General features: G+C 40.7%; 2 protein-coding genes across 12 annotated transcripts in view; one reads left to right on the forward strand and one right to left on the reverse strand.

Annotated features, from left to right (window-relative positions):
- SMC4 (structural maintenance of chromosomes 4) overlaps nt 1-7024 on the reverse strand; it is a 32986-nt gene extending 25962 nt beyond the window's left edge. The window contains exons 1-5 of one of the 4 annotated variants that reach the window (XM_065844990.2): nt 6872-7024; nt 4606-4804; nt 3292-3467; nt 2487-2678; nt 589-765 (exon numbers count right to left, since the gene is read on the reverse strand). In XM_065844990.2, the coding sequence (XP_065701062.1) occupies nt 589-765; nt 2487-2678; nt 3292-3467; nt 4606-4765 (705 nt within the window). In that variant the 5' untranslated portion in view covers nt 4766-4804; nt 6872-7024. Of the gene's footprint in view, nt 1-588; nt 766-2486; nt 2679-3291; nt 3471-4605; nt 4805-5392; nt 5578-6871 lie in introns of those variants that run through there. The other 3 variants (XM_065844988.2, XM_065844989.2, XM_071812742.1) reach the window with 3 other exon arrangements.
- A 62-nt stretch (nt 7025-7086) lies between these two features.
- The window catches only part of IFT80 (intraflagellar transport 80), a 47563-nt gene continuing 35806 nt past the window's right edge, over nt 7087-18843 (forward strand). For 5 of the 8 annotated variants that reach the window (XR_010651838.2, XR_011740556.1, XM_071812744.1 and 2 more), the window contains exons 1-3: nt 7307-7650; nt 10598-10670; nt 11433-11658. Coding sequence is in view for 6 of the 8 variants with exons in the window: in XM_071812744.1 (XP_071668845.1) it covers nt 10638-10670; nt 11433-11658 (259 nt within the window). In the remaining 2 variants the exon portion in view is untranslated. Of the gene's footprint in view, nt 7269-7305; nt 7651-10597; nt 10671-11432; nt 11659-18843 lie in introns of those variants that run through there. The other 3 variants (XM_071812746.1, XM_071812745.1, XM_065844625.2) reach the window with 2 other exon arrangements.

Here is an 18843-nt window from a genome sequence, read left to right on the forward strand (position 1 = left end):
TTGGTCATAAACCTGACATTCTTTGAGTGCTCTGCAGTTGCTGAACAAGTGTAAACAAAAACTCCACTTCATGTGTTTTTTCTTGCACTCCATTTTTATGCACAGTTAATTTTTATATACATACTTCTCCAGTAAAACCACAGCAGTATATGCCAGCCATAGAACTTCACAGTAGAATCACTAAGATTTCAGTTAATATCGATGTACTTTTATCTAAAGCATAAAGGAGTTGCTGAATCTCTGCCACGCTTAAGCAGCACAATAATATTGGGGTTTAAGGTTTATTTTACTACACCAATATTTACGTGCTGCTAGGGCGGAACAAGTATGACAACTCTTCTATTCATCCACATGTCAGGAACATAAATTGATTAATAAAAAAATTCTATTAGCATCTTCAACTGTTTCTCTTCCTTAAATTTCTAAAGCAGCAAATAATGATTCGCATCTTTATTAGAGCATGCAAACCATGATGTGCTGCTAGAGTACTTTAAGGCCTCAAATACAAGACTTAAAACCTAGACAGTATTTTTTCATTACTATAACTGGAAATACTTTACTTAAAACTGTTTTTATTCATACACCAACCTGTAAAATTAAGAACCTATTATGGTCCAGATCAATTCCATGGCTTCGAAGAAGAATACCAACATCTTTGAATGTAGTTTTCTTTCCATTGATGGAGTAGACAGAAGAATTATCTCTATAGGCTGTTCTAGATACACAAAAATTGCTGTTAGGAACGACTTCGTAATCATCTCCTTCCTGTTTTGAGGAAAAACAAAGCCAGAAAAACAATTACTATGTCACAGGTTTACCTCATATTTCACAATTAAGCCCAAAAGTTTGATCATGTTCAGGTTTTAAGTCTAGTAGAAGTGAGAACTGTCTTAAAGCTGCCTATCTCAAAAAAAAAGAGCAAAAATAATTTAAAAAACCCTGGAGAATTGGACAAAAATTAGCCCAAATCATTTAAACAGAATAGCCTTCATATTATGTCTTTCCAACCTCTAATATGAGCTATTGCTTTGAAAATACTTTTTATTCTCTTCACCCACTGCTTCAAATCACAAAGGGAAAGGCCCATTTCAAATTTAAAGTGGCTGTGCTATTCCACCCTTTACATTTTAGATTAGGAAATCCTGAATCACCCAACTACTGCTTGCAGTTTAAACTCCTCTTTTATAGTGCTAGGAAAAGGAGTCACTTTGAGTAGTTCTAAAGAGAAACTGTACAAGATAAAAAAACCCAAACATTAAAGATGTGACAAATGTGACATCACCAGCTTCAAAAAGATATCTTAGGCTTACCTACAGAGCAACAATTAAAATAAAGCCCGGCCTATACTTCAAAAAGTTAAAATTGATGCCTGCTTCTTATAAAAACTCACACTGGCCTGCCACTTTTCCAGATTAACCCCCCAAAGCATCATCAAATTGGCATCTAGTGTATGTAGAACTTTTTGAGATCAGAGTTAGCTCCTAGATGGTAACACAAAGTGAAAAACCAAAATAATTTTGAATCTGGTTATTAGAAATACAAGCAAAAGGTATGTGTGTATGTACATCAAACCAAAGCAGGGGGGAAGCCTTTTAAAACAGTTCCTTCAGAGGCTGGACGTTTTGCCACTTTATTAACACAATTTTTGCAATTTCAATGTACACTTCCCACTATTTTAACTGACCCCAAACTCAGTAGTTCAGACTTCAGCTCGAATGTGTCCACAAAAAATCAATTGAAATAAAGAAAAATAAATTCCTTGCGCTGTAACTGACATAAATCAACCCAGCTTCCCAGAGCTTTTTAATTGACACAAAAAGTGGCAGCCAAAATTTATTTTTTTTAATTTGCCAACACTTTATTTCATTCAAGTAAAATATCAGGTTCAAAAAATTTTAGTGGTAGGACTCAAGTTGCAGAATTCTTGTTGAAAAATCTGTTTTAAAATTGCAGGCATATTTACAGTATATAAAGTGTAAATAAGAAAGTTTCAGATTCATTATATCTTTTTCTAAATTTAGATAACCTAAAATAGTTTCTAATTGGTTTGAAAAGTTTTGTTTAAATGGGTTTTATTTCTTGATATATACACTGATATTATAAATTTAAGAATATATAGCATGTGCTAATGAAGACTTATAACTTCTTAAGGGTCCTATTAATTTAAGAAATAAGTTTTATTTACTTGAGGTAAAAGAGATGACAACTCTAAAATGACTTCTTAAAATTATTACATTTTCTGAATAGTTTAAAAATGGACATGTAAAAGAAAATTCAAAAAATAATCCCTACTAATATTTTAAGAACAACACTACTCAGAGGAATTTTTAAGCTAATTAACTTTGAATTCGTGTTTTACATCCCAAAGATAAACTAGTCATGCTATGAAGTTTTCTCCAGCTCAAACGAAAATAACCAATATTAAAAGTTTTCAAATCCTTAAAGAAAAAGAAAGTCTCCACTGTTCTGAATAGCAGCATACATACCTTGTCAATGATCTTTTGGAAGTGAACTTCCACAGAACAACTCTGGATGTCCGTATGTTTGTCAGAATTATGGATCAGCACAGAGAGTTTTTTGGATCTGATTTTTTGTGCTCGATACCCGAACACAAAAAGCATTGCATCAATGATATTGGATTTTCCACTGCCATTTGGCCCAATAATACATGAAAAACACTGCATAATAGAAGGAAAAAAGTGACATTCAAAGGGAAATAAATCCTGGCCTGTGTACATCACCCATTTCATTTGTGAACAGTTTAAATCACAATTATTTCTACTGCATGAAACTGCAGACTATCTGCTAGCTTAGCTTTTACTGCCAAAGGTAAAGCAGCACAACTTATTTAAGAAAAACAAAAACACACCTCAACTCAGCTCAGCTTTCTAAATTTTAACTTGTTAACTCAAAGCGATACTGCACTGAGCAAGCATGTTCGCAAGGAAAGTTTCATGATTAGCTACGTAAGTCTCTCGTGGGCACTAAAACATATTCTCATTCTTCAAACACACCCCTAAAAGTTTCCCAGCAAACGAAATAAAGAGAAAAGTGTGGGTTTTTAAGGTTTACTGATAAGTTAAAATTGTACAGCATCAGAAAGTTGCACTTCACTGTTTTTTTCTGCTGCCCAATAATGAAAATTTAGAAAAGCACTATATAAGTAGCTCTAAAACTTAAATATTTTTCAGTTCCTTTGAGGCAAGCTTACATGAAAATACAGGAAGGAATACTAACACACAGCGAAGTCTTACCTCTGTTTAAAAAACGCTTAAGGTAAAAGAAAAATACCTTATGAAAAGGTCCCAAAGTTTGCTCCCCTGCATAGGATTTGAAGTTCTGGTTTACAATATGAGTTATCATGAGACGAGGAGCACCAGCTTCATTGGCCATTGCTGGAGGTGGGGGAGGAGGGATGCTACCCAAAATCTCTTCTACACTCCGATTATCAAGCACCTCATTTGAGACTGCTAAAAAGCATCCAAAATAAACAGAAAGGAAAAAAAAAAAAGACTATAAGCTCTCAATGACTAGACACCTTTTAAAATGTTCAACTGGAAAAGCAAACATCTTTTCTATAAGAACAAAACCTATACTTTCGTCTGTAATTATTAAAATGAGCTCAGTGGAATTAAAATTCTTCTTTCCATGAACTGAATTCTCTAAAAAGAGATACTTATGATGTCCCATCGATTCACTAGTGAGCTTGTTCTTTCATTATGTAATTCTTATTCTAACACACTTTAATAGGCACTCTGCAATTACAATAGCTACAACCGTCACAATAAGCCTCCAAATCCGAAACAGGCAAAGTCTTTCTAATTAATAAGTGCAAAGCCACATTTCAAGCGTGCTCACAAGTCACTCTGCAAGATTTGGGGATCGCTGCACAATGCTCTGAAAGCTGTAATGACAGCACAACTACTCTGCAAAGACAGGAAGTTTGTTACGAAAACAAACTGGCCCCCTGGATATCAGTAGTTGTAAGCAAAGCAGCTTTTCAACAGTTACTAGCAAGTTCTTCTCCAAATAGACAGTAGTTTTCACCACCAATTTCAACATTTTAATCTATTTGTCAAATACCTTGCTTTAATAATTGCATCTCTGGCTACCTAAAAAGACACACACTGCTGTTTTTCCAGACATTTTCAGCAAAAACTCAACTCAAGAAACTCAACAAAATACACTGCTTCATGAAAAAAAAAAAAAAAAAGCCAAATCATTTTAAGAGTTAAGTACATAAACTTGACATTTATTCCATTCCAAGAAATCCCATACCATTGGCTGCACATAAATGTGAAAAATCTTGCTGTTGTACCACAATCCTAAGTACAATGTTACAGATCAGGAATATGAAATAGGTTTTATTAGGAGAAAGCCTACAAGTTGCTTTTGCACTTGCACTAATCACTGGTCCAAACACTTTAACACACCATTTTAAAAGCAGTTTAAACTTGCCAGGAGCCAAGGGTTTCAATATTCCTTTCTAGAAGAGAAAAGAGCAAATCCTATCTGGAACAGTTGACAAATTCTACTGAACGTTGTTGCTAAACAGGCTCTATTATCAAGTTTACACACCATCAGCACAACAATCTCCAGACGTACCTTGTGGGGGCACTTTGGCAGGCTCTGTGTCACCTTCATTTTCCACTTCCATGTCACTGGAGGACTCCTCGGAGGGATCTCTGCCTTTCCGCCGTCGGGCTGCTGTTGAGGTTTTGGTCCTCTTGCTTGGCATGCTCCCTGTTGGCTGTTCCCCTTCCATTCCAAGCAATCAAACTACTGAAGGGATCTATCTCCTTTGCTAACACAAACAAGAAAACCCCATGATCTAAGCATTGAACTACAGCCCCCTAAGGAATATACCTACACCTTTGCCCAGAGGCTTGGCTAATTTAGAAACTAGAGACCAGAGGTACTTTAAAGACAAAAATCCAAATTTGAAACAAAACTCCAAGCTTAGCCTCATAATTACATATTTTAACATATATCACCCCCCAAAAAAACAACGGCCCTACCCTAATCTGTAGAAACACCACGAATCTCCCTACTGAGAACTCCCACAGCCATGTTCAACACAGGGACTACGCTCAGAGAACACAACCGTGATGCTGGGGGCAGAAGAGTTAAACACACATTCGCAATAACAAACTGAGTAGCCATATATCTTCTGCAAGCACTTTTTACATACACGGTTCAGACCTGACACGCATTTTTTTTTCCAACAGTCCACACTGACTATATATTTTATATAGATAAACAAAAAGACCTGCATAATTACAGCAAAGACTTGACCCTTAAACGGTTTAAATCAACACATGCATTTCACAAAATATAACACGACCAATATACGCAGCATTCAACATTTAACGGAGAAAGCAAAACAAAATACCTTAATCTAGTTGTGAAGTTAACTGATCAAGAGCAAAACGTTACAAAAGTCCATCAGCTGGCACTTGAGCACAGCTCCCAAAATTATAAATAGAAAGCAACGGACGAGAAGAAACACGAGTGCAGGAGCGAAACTCTCTCCAAAGAGTTTAAATTGCAGCAAGTGGCGAAGTTAGTTCGCAGAAAAACAGACATGAGAAAGTTTACTTCTCACCAGATAAAAAAACTGACGTGGTTAGAAAGTCATCTTACAATTGGTGCCAATCATTTGACGTTTTCAGACCTACCCCCAACCCACACTCTCATGAGAGTCCTTCATTTGGGACAATGGGGGAGGAGGGGGAAATGAGAGAAAGAACTCATTTTAAGGCAATTTGAGTCTATGCCCCTGTTAAGAAGTGTTCCGCAATGGCTGTCTCAGACAATTACAGCCTCTCAAAGTACCAGATCTCTTTTTTTTCCAAAACTGCTCCACTCCAACAGAATTGTGCAATATAGACCTATTTACCTTACCAACCCTTCCCCCCGCAGATACTTCAACAGAATGAACACGCATAACTACTTGACCTCTGCTTTTAAATCGCGAGAAATCAGCTGCCACATAACCCTCTAACAAATTGCCGAAATTCGTGCCCAGCCCCTCCCCCGACTCAGCTTAAGGTGTTTGTTAAAAGCATCTCCCGACGATCTCCTGCCAAGTGCCGGTTTTGTTACGGGTAGGGCGAAAAAGACAGTCAGAGAGGAACAGAAAAGCTTCCTTTTTATCAGCCGATTTCATTTGATAGCGATAACTTAAGTCAGTGAAAAATTCTTGGCATTTTTTTTAATCCATCCGTTAACCTAAGGAGTCCAACTGCGCCCTTGTCACAGTCTTTCCAAGTCGTTATGGACTTTCTTATTATTTCACTCTCACGTTTCAAGCATAAGATGAGCAGGCAGAGCGAGTTATGGAGGGGTCTTCGCTTTGTAAGCAGATTAAAACCGGGCCCTGTCCTACCGAACCGTATCTCTGTGCTTCCCCATCCCAGGTGGGTCTCCGATTCACGGTCCCCAAAGGCCACAGCAGGAAACATGGGGCTGCAGAGGACCCTCCTCTCATCCCCCCCTCCTCAAACGCATCTACCGACACCAGCCAGGTCGGACACACCGGGCGCTGCGCCCCGTCGGAGCGGGACCGAGCGGCCGTCGGGCAGCCCGGACCCCTCGGGAAGGGCCCTCGGCGGGGCAGCCCCCGCCCGGCCTCCGGGCCCGGGGAGAAGGGGCTGCTGCCGCCTTTCGCTCCCTCAGAGCGGAAAGAAAAAGCGAAGAACAAGGCGCAAGGCAGAGCCCGCCGCTCCCCCTCAGCGCCCCGTGCCCGGGGAATCGCCCTGAGGGCTCTTCGGCCGCCCCGCTCGCCAGCGGGTGAAACCCCCCAACTCCACCTGCCCTCCGGCGAACCGCCGCCCACTCTGCCCGCCGAGCTCCCCCATGGGGCTGGTACCTCCTAGGTCTGCCGACGTCCAGCCTCAGCGAGGCTCCAAGTCGCGGCAGCACGGGCAGCTCCGGCTCCCACCGCAACTCGGCGGCTTCTACACTCGAAAATGGCGCCCAAACGGCGAACTCGAACCGAAATTCGTTAGAAAAGCGCGGGGCATGCTGGGAAGGGAGGGGGGCGGGCTCCCGCGGGTTTGAAAGCAGGGGGAAGAAAAAATAGCGCCGCTCCGCGCCATCTTGTTTTCGGTTACTGCGCGGACGGGCTGGGCGCGATAGGAAAAAAGGGAGAATAAACCCCCTCGCTGCGGAGAGCGGCTGTTTTTTGGGGGGGAGAGACTCGCGGTTGAAGGTGACAGTGCCCCCCCGCCCCGGGGGGAAAGGATTTATTTTAATTTTAGAAGTAGGTCAGTGGGCGGTGCTTGGTTGCTCGGCAACGGGCGGTGAGGTGGGGGGGGGGGGCCGGAGCGGCGGCGTGAATAGGCACCGTTATTGAAGTTAAAGAAACAAAAAATAAATTGCGGGGACACGACGGTTTTTAAGGAGGTATTAATTAACGGGTGGCGCGGTGACGCCACCGGGCCGTGTCACCTGGGCGGGGAGGGCCCGTGAGGTGGCGGTGGGACGAGGAGGAGGAAGCAGCAGCAGAAGTCTCGCGGGAAGTCGCCATAGAGACGGAGCCGCTTGGCCGCGGGGAGGGCGGGAGCCGCCGCCTCGGGAAGCCGCCGGGACCGGGAGCCGGCGCTGAGGCAGCGGCGCTCCCGCCGCTCTGCGTTCTCCCCGGCGCAGGTAAAGACGGGCTGGGGTAGGCGGTGAAGGCCATCCCGCTCCCCTGGTCGCCGTGGGAGGCTGTCGGGCGGCCGATCTGACTCACCGCCGGCGGTGGGCGAGAGGGTCGGGAGCCGTGACCCGCGGCGCGGTGTGGGAAGCGGGGCTGGCGGAGCGGGGAGAGTTCCGACCCCCGGCAGCCCTGAGAGGGACACGGGCGCTGGTGTTCGCCCGGAGGCAGCGCGGTGGAGGGAGGCCGCTTTTGAGACGAAGAAATAAACTGAACAGCAGAGTCAATTCTTTATGTTATCAGCGCTGGGGATCATCCTCCATCAGTGCTCCACAGACTGGATGCTCTTGCCTTGCTTATATTCACATAATTATTACATATGCATTACAATTTTTGGTAATTTTGACATACATCTATGCTAAGAAATAGTTGTTAGTTATAATCGTTTTAGTTTCTTACATCTATTAGTTGTTAGTTAAATATAAACTAAGCACTCTGCTTCTGAACAATGTATCGCTTAATCTTCTGTCTCCCTCTTATCGTGCAGAAGAATCAAAAACTTGAGAAATATCCCCCGTTTTTGCAGGTGATCAGCATTTATCATGTCGATTGGTTAGTGATGGGTACGTCTTTTGTAATTTAATCACAGTATACATGAATTTAACAGCTTCACTTTCTCGGAGGGGTGTGGATAACCTGCCGTTTGGGAAGCTGGAAACTTTGTGTGGAAAACACAGCGCTGGCGCTGCCGGAGAGCGGGTTCTGCCGTCTACGTGGTGCCTGAGGCTCCGGGGAGGAGAAGCGGACGGGGCGGGAAGAGCCGCGGTTCCCTGGGGGCGGCCGGGCTGTGCGGAGCCGGCCCGGGGGCAGCGGGGCCGTGAGAAGCTGTTTCAGGGCAGCGGGGCTGCGAGGAGCCGGCCCGGGGGCGGCGGGGCTGCGAGGAGCCGGCCCGGGGGCGGCGGGGCTGCGAGGAGCCGGCCCGGGGGCGGCGGGGCTGCGAGGAGCCGGCCCGGGGCAGCGGCCATCTCCGCCCTTTCCTCCCCTCCGTCCTCCACCCCCGGCTCTTGCTCAATCTCCAGCCGCTGTCTCTGATCCCCGTCTCCTAGTTCAGCAGCTCTGGAAGGGGAAAAACGGCTGAAGGGAGGAAAGAACAGGGCGAGGAGCCCGATGTGAGGCTGTGGGACGCGGGAGAAGCTGAGCCAAGCTCTGGGTGCCCGAACAACTCGTTATTGCCGCACCTTTTTAAAAAAAACCTCGTAGTAAATGCTTTCGGCTAACCTGCTGTCAGACTTGTGATTCGGGGTGCGTGTACTAGGAGGGTTGAGGATGTACCTGTTGGTGACAACAGGTGTAGCTGTGCGGCACAAGGGGGACGTTCTGCCATTTAGGTGCACATAAAGAGTGTTTAAGCCGCTTTCAAATATTATTATAAAGTTCTGGCCCTGTCTTTCAAAGTAAAATAATAGAATTCTGCGATAACTTTTTAAGGATTTTGAGTGCCTGTGTAGTGGGAGCGGGGAGGGATGGCAAGCTGGAAGGTGACAATAGTGACATGCCTGCTGAAAGCTTAAGAAATAAACAATTAAAAACTACCAAGGGGCAACTGAAAAGGTGGGTTTAGCAAGCTCTGTGTGTAGAAAATAGCAGCAGATGAGATCCATGCATCCGAATAAACGTGAGGTGTTCTGTTAAGCAGAAGAAATGCTTACGTTAAAGTGGAGAATAAATCTTAAACGTTCTTCTACTCCCTGCTGTTTCTTTGCTGTATACAAGTTGTAAGGTTAATGTTTAAGGATTTAGCTTTAGAATTTACAGCACGGGGACAAAGCCTGCGACTGATCAGCAGAAAACTTTGCAGTGTATCCTGAACATGTAGGTGCTGAACGAAGGCATTGCCACCACACAGAAGTGAAGGACGTGATTACTTGGAAAGTTTAGTGCAACCGTGGGCCCCTTTTATATACCTTGATGATCAGGTTCCCTGTGTGGTCTTGGGATAAGAGTCGAAGAAAATCAGGCATTCAAATATAAGACATATAGTTATTTTAAAATAATTGAACTATTGTTTGTGTCCATCAATTAATGTAAAGCAGGGTTGAAAATAACTTATACTTCTGGCACACAAGATTATATGTTTTAAGACTGTTATCCTTTTAATACTTCTTAAATTCTGTGTAGTAGCTGTTTGACACGCGATCGTTTTCATGGTGAATCAATTCCAGAAGGTTAGAAGGCCACGCTGTGCGTTGTCATGCTCTTCTCAGAGTATATTGCTTGCTCACACCCACTTGCTCTCGCTTTTTTCCATCCTGGAATACACAAAAGCTTTAACCTAGACCAGTGCCCTGCCCAGGCACAGGCACAGAAATGTTTTTGCTGTCGCAAGAAGGAAGAGGATGAAATGATGGGACCCCGTTGAACTACTTTTGGAATTACTGTTTTGCAGTAAAGTATCATGGACATTACAAATAGGGATGGATGAAAGGCTAGCGTGTTGTCTAGGATTATTTTCATAGTACAGCTTCTTCCTCTAAATTTTCTCACAGTGCGCTTGCTAAGCCTGGAGTTCCTTGAGAAGTTTGCAGCTCCAGGTTTTCCCTCACTATCTTCATGGCTATTTGTCAGCACAAGAGAATTCCAGTGTTTCAACCTCCAGCGTTTCAGCAAAATGTTCCTAAGTTGTGATTAACCCCAGCTGGCCACTGTGCACCACGCAGCCCGATGCGGCGGGGAGAGAATCAGAACAGTAAAAGTGAGAAAACGTGTGGGTTGAGATAAATATAGGGTTAGGAACTGTACAAACTGAATGCCCTTACAGCTCAGGTCTGTTCTGGTGCTTATTTTGCCACAGTACTAATGTAATGCTACTTATTTCAAAGCTTTTTGATTTTGGTGTTACTGCCTTCATTTTTAATTTTGGCTACTTATATATGTGGGGGTTTTTTTGTTTTATTGCAGTTATACCTACGTATGTTAATGCTTCATCCAGACAACTGAAATGAGACTGAAGACTTCACTTCTAAAGGAACCAAAACATATCCTTTGTCTCAGAACAAACCGTAAAGCAGCGTGTTAATTCTGAATAGCTTCTTTTCCAGATGGGGTTTCTTTATCATACATGTCATAGTAAAATATTTGTAAATTTGCAGGTGGCTTTTTGTTCTTTGTCTTTTCTTCGTCTTACCATTCAGTGCAACCTTTAAGGGCAATGTTTAAAGAGATGTTGAGCACTCTTAGAGCAACACCTTCCCTTCAGAAAGCCATCAATGTTTTGCTAGAAAGATCTGAGTTTTTCTTTCCCTTCTTACTTGTGGCAATAAGATAAAAGCTTTTCCAAACTGTAAATACGAGTAGTGTTATATCTACTTGTTTGTAATAAGACACACGTGTCACAGATGTAAACAAAATTGTAATCTTCCTGCTAATAAATGAGGTATGTCAACAATTTATGTATGATGTGTTAATAAACTGGTGTTTTGCACTTGCATTGTGCACTCAGACCCTTCTAGAGGTGTAACCCAGTATTTCATCTATATTTCAGTAAGTATGCATCATAATAACTCTATTTTTACGTCCTAGTTTGCTTTATTTTTTGCTGAATTTATACCAGCTCTTTTCTTGAAACAAAAGAGCAAAGAAATAATGAAGATTCGTATTTCTTTATATAAAACACTCCATGTAATCATATCAAAATTATCTCCCTGTTATGTTCCTTTAGTTTTGTGTAGCCTAGATGAGATATTTTGTAAGCTTGTTTTTCATATTTAAATGTTCAGTATTCCTTAATTGAATTAAACATAAAGAATTAGTTAGCTGTGTGGGATGGACCACAGCTGACGAGCTATATTCCTGCAGTGATGATCACCAAATTATGAAATGGAACCTTTTAACTAGTGAGACTACCCGAGTAGTGAAACTTCCAGATGATATTTATCCCATAGATCTCCACTGGTTTCCCAGAAGTGTAGGTGGGAAGAAGCAATCCCATGCTGAGAGCTTTGTTCTGACAAGTTCTGATGGTAAGTCAATTTAATATATTTATAATTTCATACCACTTTGTGCTTATGTCGCTTAAATACATGAGGAATGCAATATCATACACCTGTAATCTAGCTGCATGGGTGTAAAATTAATAGCTATTTCAAATTTAATGTCCTGTATTGCAATGATACAATATTATCGAACATACCTCTGACAGAAGATATTTAATTTTATAATGTAGTGTCAATTTCTACCACTTTTTCTCAGTTTCATAAACCACTGACTTTAAATACATCTGCACCACATGCCTGCATAGACACTGTATCGCTTATCGTTATGAAAACTGAAGATGACCAAGTTCCCCAAATTGCTTTACCATGATGTTTAGTATCAATGTGGCCGATCTCTTGGACGTGTCACAGGAGCATCTTTTGTATCTGGCTTCTGTGGAATCTTGAATATCCCTCGGAAGCATCAAATTCTGACTGTTGTCAGAGGTGTAAGGCCAGTATATATGTTCACTGTGCTGTCAGCTATATATATACATATGTATATCCAGTATGCTGCTATTTGTCCATTAGAGTAGTGTACTAATAGTGGACTATATGATCCAATATCATAGCTGCTGTATTCCAGCGTACGGATTCTGTTTTGTGAAAGGGAAGTGGGAGCAAGAAGGTTTGATTGCCTGCTTTGGTTTTTTTCTTCTTCTCGCCAAAGAGATGAGGATTTGATTTTGCCCGACTTGCATGAAGGTAGATATATTCATATCCCCCTTTCAGTAAAGAAATCTTAGGTAACTAGTTCTTTTAATATTTTACATTTATTATGAAGCAGTCCATACAGTTCAGGACAGATTTTATCTCCTTTCTTCTCAGAACTGTAATGGGAATTACATTCCACACCGTCAAGAATTTTTTGCGCATGTTTCCCCTCCCTTCTCTCATCCTTTTTCTTTAAGGAAAAACATTAGGGCTCTCTTCTTGATCTACTACTTTCTTTGAACAAAATACAAAAAAATAGCAGTAAAATGAAATTTTCTTAACAGCCCAGCCCCTTTATTTCCATTACAAAAAACCTACAGTGTGGAAACCTGGTAGTTCAGATGATAGTGTTTCTTCTTAAACCTACAGGGGTTGATCCTTGACAAAATCTGCTGGTTTACATTGACCTTGTGATAAAAGTGTCAACATTAGTGAGTTCTTACATTCTTTCATGCTAAGGCCTAAGCACTGCAGAGTTACTGGAATAAAACATTAACTGCATCCCAGGGTGCTATCTTACTATTCACAAACTACATTCAAAACAAAGGACTGTGCTAACTATTAACGAGAAAATTAATTAACCTCTATCGTGGCTGAGATGGACAAACGACATGGACCAAGTTCTTCCAGAATGGAAGTAGTAGATGCCATTTATTGCCACAAGTGTGTTTTTATACAGTTTTACCAATTCATGTGTCTCTTCACTCTTGGTTACAAGTTACAGCAGTACCATCTCATTGGCTATTTTTGCTATCATCAACATTACTCTTCTACTCCCTTCTCTCTCACGGGTACATCCTTAACATCTCCGGATAATCCTTTACTCCCATCTTTCTCATGGGTAGGCCTTCATATCTTCAAGGCTAATTTCTGTTCCCATGCCCTCCATCAGGGAATCCACAGACCCACCGTAGTCCCACAAACCTAATGGAAAATTACCTTGGTTTGGCCCAACCAGTACATGTACCTTTGTGTTTTACTCACTTGCTAATGCTGTCGAAGTTTCCAGACTAAGTCAATGAAATGATCCCACTGGTAGCAGTACTAATGTGCCACAAAGAAGCCGATTGCGTCAACATACTAAACTTGGTTTGTGTTCTTTTGTCAGTGGTCAAAGATCTTGGTGGTAAAGCTGTATTTCTACACAAATAGTAGCGCTGGGAGTTTCTCAACACGGAATGCGATGTGCTGCTCTAAATCTCTACCAGCTTTCCAGACAGAACAAATCATGGTCAATTGCTGCTGAGAGTTTCCATCAGGATAATAATAATAATAAAAATAATAATAATAATGATCATCTGCCCATCACCCTGTTGATATAAGAGCTTTCACGGGGACCTAGCGATAGCTTTAATGGGACTGATGGGTAACTTCTGCCCATGTTTTGGCTAGAACTTTGAATTTGTGGATCTAGTATGTTTCCTTTGATAGGGGGAACTTATTTTGGTGAGGTTCACCGTGACTGGAACAGAAGTTTGTTCCTGGGCATTACTGGTCTGGACCTACTGTGTCCAGCATGGCTTCCTGTACAGATGGAAAGAAATAATATATATTTGAAAATGGCAGAGGAAATTAATTCCTTGCATGAAATTTTGGTGATTTCTCTTGAGTTTTGGCAGTAGTTGCACTGAAAAATTAGGAGGGCTGAGAGTTCAGGTTACAGAGTGGAGGCCGAGATTTTCTCAAGGTACTTAGTGCTTCCCAAGGAATATTATGGAACAAAAGCAGGACATCTTTGGGTCAGTGTTTGAAGATTGGCTCCCTCTTGTTTCTCAGGTATAGATGTGGAGGGACAATGAGAAGTTCAACCAAGTTGTGATTTTTGCAATACTTGGTGCTGAATTTTCTGATGAATTTTAGGCAGCTGGATCTAATAAGATATTGCCTGTAGAGCTCTGAAGGTGGAAATTGAAGCTTTTGTGAAAGCTGAAAGGAAGATTCATTTGTATCAATTAATATTTACATGCCAAATAGTTTTGTGCTGGGGGACGAGGTTTGCGTAGACAGAGATGTTCTTCAGAACATCAGTCAACCATCAATATTAACTGAGCTGCTTTCTATGGTTTTCTGTTCTTTTTCTTTCGGTGATAAACATGGGATGGAGGGATTTTGGTAGGCCAGCCAGTGCTCTTAATTCCTGCCTTTTTCATCCCTTATCTTTCTCAGTTTCCACATTTATATTTCTAACATCCTGCTTCTGTAAAGTTCGAAATTGTGTGTGTAAATAGTGAGCAAAAGAACAACTGCACTGAGTCAGACCTTCTGTTAATTGATTTAGTCGGTTTTCCAGTATTATTAAAATAGTACGGTAATAATAATATTTCATGTTCTGCTTGGATAATGCTTTGACAGTTGATTGAAAAAATACATGAGGGCCATTACTACCTTCATGAAGAAGATGACTTCTAAAACTCTGCTATGCGATTTTTCTCTCTCTTTTTTTTTTGATTTATGTACCACTATGGTATGTAGGAAAAATCCAAATCATATTTAGAGAGGTTGAAGGATTTTTCTCCACAGACATTAAAAAATCAGCATGTCGCAGGAGCTGTACATTCGGAAACACTTTATATGTGAAACTGATGCAGCTTTAGTTAAGATCTCTGTTGTTAAGTGTAATGTCTAGGAGGTATGAATGCTTGCCCTTCTCCTCTAAGTGGATTATGTGAAAGTGCAACAAAGAGCTACAGTTTAGGAATAAAGATTCCTGAATAACACCATGTAGAGGTGGGCCCCAGCATCTTTTCCAGGGTGCATTAGGACCTTTGCAGGGCTATCAGTTTACTACTAGAAGTTGGATTACTCCAAGTGACATCAGTCAGTGGCAGAGATTTGAAGTGAGGGATTCTTGCAGCTTAGCAGATGGTTTCTCTTGCTGCTCAAGATTTTAGTTGTGTGTGACCAAGAAATTCTAAACCAGTCCCTTACTGTCGATTTGCATTTTCCTCGGTAAGACTTTTGCGTTCATTTGCTTATAAATTTTACCAGACTTTTTTTTTGTCTAACCTAAAGTTGCCATCCTAGGACTCTGGCTAATGTTGGAGTGCTTCATAAAGATGTCAGCTAACAGACACAATGAGAGGAAGGTCAGGAAAATGGTGTCTCCTCCAGATCAGAAAAAAAATGTCAAGAAAGATTATATGCATGAGAAAAAAATTCTGTGAACCATGTAAAGTTATATCTCTTAGAATTCGTATGCAGTCGAGAGTCTATCAGTTCTATCGTTGTCCAGCTTTTGGAGATCAGTTTGATTAACTTTCACTTTCTCTTGATGCAGCTGTTTCTTGCTTGCATGGAGCTTAAGCTGTTTTGACAGTCTTTGCCAACTTTATTGCAACGTGGAGGTTTTTTTGTTGGTTTGTTTCCTTTTCTTTTTACAAATGTGTAGGCCCTTCAAATTGCCCAGTGTTCTGCACAACCCTCATTATCTTAACGGCGTTGTAGCTGGGGTGGTATTTTCTGATCGAAGCCTTCCCTGACTTCCCAAGATGACACATCCTTCAGTTCTTCAAGCCAGTCCAGCCATCGCTCGTTAGAGAATTTAGTATTGTTCAAGTTTGTATTCAGCCCTCACATCCCTTCTGGACATCTGGGACCTTTATTGCGATTCCTGTCGTTAATTTGATGGCTACTGTTTTGCTAGCGAAGCACAGTGCAAAGCAGAACTGAGCTTTGCTGGATGAATTGCTATTGAAATAAATCACTTTCTGTCTGTCACGGAGCAGTAGGTACCCTGTAGTGAGAAGATAACATGATATTGTGGAAGGCAGGTAGGGTGTTATTTCTGTTTAAGTGAACAGAGCAAATCTTAATTTGTTTATACAGTTGCTTGTTCCATAATTCACAGATCACAAAGGATCTTCAGGTTTTGTCTTGCATAAGTTAGTACTTTATCTTCAGGTTTTTTTACCTAGTAAACTGTTGTTGGCACTGAAGGATAAGCTCTTAGCATTGATCCATAAACTCAACCTGAACATTCAGCTTCTGGAAAACTGTTCATGAGATGTAGTTGCCAAAAAATCATAGTTTCTTTTATTGGTTTTTTTCCTTAGTGATATCAAAATACAAAGCAGTGCTAATCTGACTTGTGAAAGAATAAATTGAGATACAAACTTAATGTAGCCACTTTCCAAGTTTTTATCTCTTAGTGTAATTTTGCACTTTAAATAAAGACAACTTATCTTATAAAGTTGGGTTTTTTGGCGTATGCAAGTGAATTATTGCATTGTAAAAGAGCATAAGCAAGCCTTGTTGCTTAATTGCTATTTTCTAAAAAACTTACCTTTATAATTCTGTTTAACTGTTAGTTATGTAGCGTGCCTTAAGTGTCAAGTCTGCAATTTTCCTGCAACAGCTAATTCATGTCTGTGATAAGGATTCCTGGAAATTTGCTGGATCCAATGGAAATGGAGTATAATGTCTTTAAAGGGTTGCTTTAATTCCTGGTTAACTCCAGATGGTTGTGAAATTAGAGTAAATGTAAATTTAATCCTCCTGGGTTTTCTTCTGAGCTGCGTCTCTTGGGGGATGTTGTTCTTTTACTTCCTCCTTGCATTGATCTTTTTGCTGCTTTTTTATAAAAATAAAGCGTATATTCAGCTTTAAACTGCTTATTAAGCACAAATCATAAGTGAAAAGGCCTACTTTTTTCATCTTTTTATGCTATTGATAATTTTATATTAGGCCAGCATTTAAGAGTCTCTGAAAAGTAATGAACAAAACATACACATTTTATATTCTGTATCTGAATAGGCTGCTAATCTCCCGCTTGAAATTCCTCCAAAACTGCAGAGTCACTTTGAGATTTGAGGACAGCTTCTGGCTTCAGTATGGCATCCAAAGGAGGGAGATGTACAGTAAGATTCAGTTGAATCACCTCTATCTAGTCCAAGCATACAGCTAAAATTTTCCCTTTCTTAATTGTGTATAAGGCAGTAAGTCCTCATTTGGAAGCCTTTGCTACCCCCGAGTTAAGTTGAAGAACAGAAGGGAGAGCAATCCATCGAAACGCTGCGTTTGGAGCAACCTCTGCGTGTGAACGCAGTGCAAAGAGCTCCGTCTAATGAATCACATCGTTCGACTGTCATCAGCTGGAAGTTCACATGTTGGAAAAGTAAAGGAATGGCAGAAGTCAAGATGATATCCATGAAAACATGATTTGGCCCTGTTCTGATACACTTTTGAAATGCATGAGCACATATTTTCCAGATGAATTCTATTTTAGTGCCTGAGGTAGGCCCGCTTTTATAGGAAACTGTATTCTGTCCTGCTAGGCTACAATTTGCAGTTTCACTATTTGAAAGATGCCTTGTGGAAGAAGTAGGGACTTGTGAAGTGGGAAAGTACAAAAGATTAGCAAATGAGTTGAATGTTACCCTGTGTAACAGGATTTTATCCCGCACTCCCTGACACGGCCCATTGTTTTCCTGATAATCTGACCTAACCAAAGGATTCGGTTGCTTGCCAACTGTCTGTTCTTTCATTTTAATTTGTTTTTTCTCTTACATGTTGAGGGCTTTGCTTACAGAAGTATTGAGCTCTCACAGATTCTACCTGGATCAGGGGAAACTATGGTTTTGCTATATAAAACACCATAGAATTTGCTCTATCCTTAAAAAAGTGATTCTGAATGTTTTAGGTTGGCTACCAAAAATTGATGGATACCATTGGCTTAGATGTGAGCTCCAGTTTGCAAAGCCTTTTCCTTTTTTGTTTTTCTTTTTTTAATCTTTTAAGAGAAATTAGCAGATTATGTTCCTAATGGCCATGAGGAGCTCAGCCGCTTGATAAATACTGTGGGTGATGGCATGAGAATATTCATAGGCCAATGATCAAATTAGGTTTAAGTATTGGGAAAGGTCTTGGCTACAGATTGCACAAGTACACTAACATTAAATTAGGTGATCAGAAAATAAAACATGGTTTTTAAGGTGTTATTTTAAAACCAGAAAAGGCCACTTAGACAAATCAGAGAAAATAGTGTTTAGCCGTGGAATTTCTATGAATCCGGTTATTGCTTAAACACAAAAAATGAGAATTACAGACCTGAGACGTGTACCATAAAATCACTGATGCATTCATTTTATAAAATACATTTTATAATTTTGAAAGAACTACAAGATAACATAATATATTCAATGTAGAATACCAGTCCTGAAAATGTTAGGAAATAAAAAATGAACTGAATGAGGAAGAAGCGGTCTTATTAATAATATCAGATCTATGAATTCAGGAAAAAAAATCATATTAAATAACTGTTCAGAGTATTGTGGTAGATAGGAATATAAGTGATAAAGAAAAGCAAAAATGTACAGTTGTGTGTGATATTTTAAATGGTCTGTTCAAACAAACTCTTTACACAAACCATTCTTTTTCTTCAGTATTAAAGATTTTTTTGCTTGGAAATCTTGCATTAGCGGAGATTTGCCTGGATGATTGTGCCTTTTCATTTATACACTT

This window comes from Patagioenas fasciata, chromosome 9 (genome assembly GCF_037038585.1).
Source record: "Patagioenas fasciata isolate bPatFas1 chromosome 9, bPatFas1.hap1, whole genome shotgun sequence".
In the NCBI taxonomy this organism is placed as follows: Eukaryota; Metazoa; Chordata; class Aves; order Columbiformes; family Columbidae; genus Patagioenas; species Patagioenas fasciata.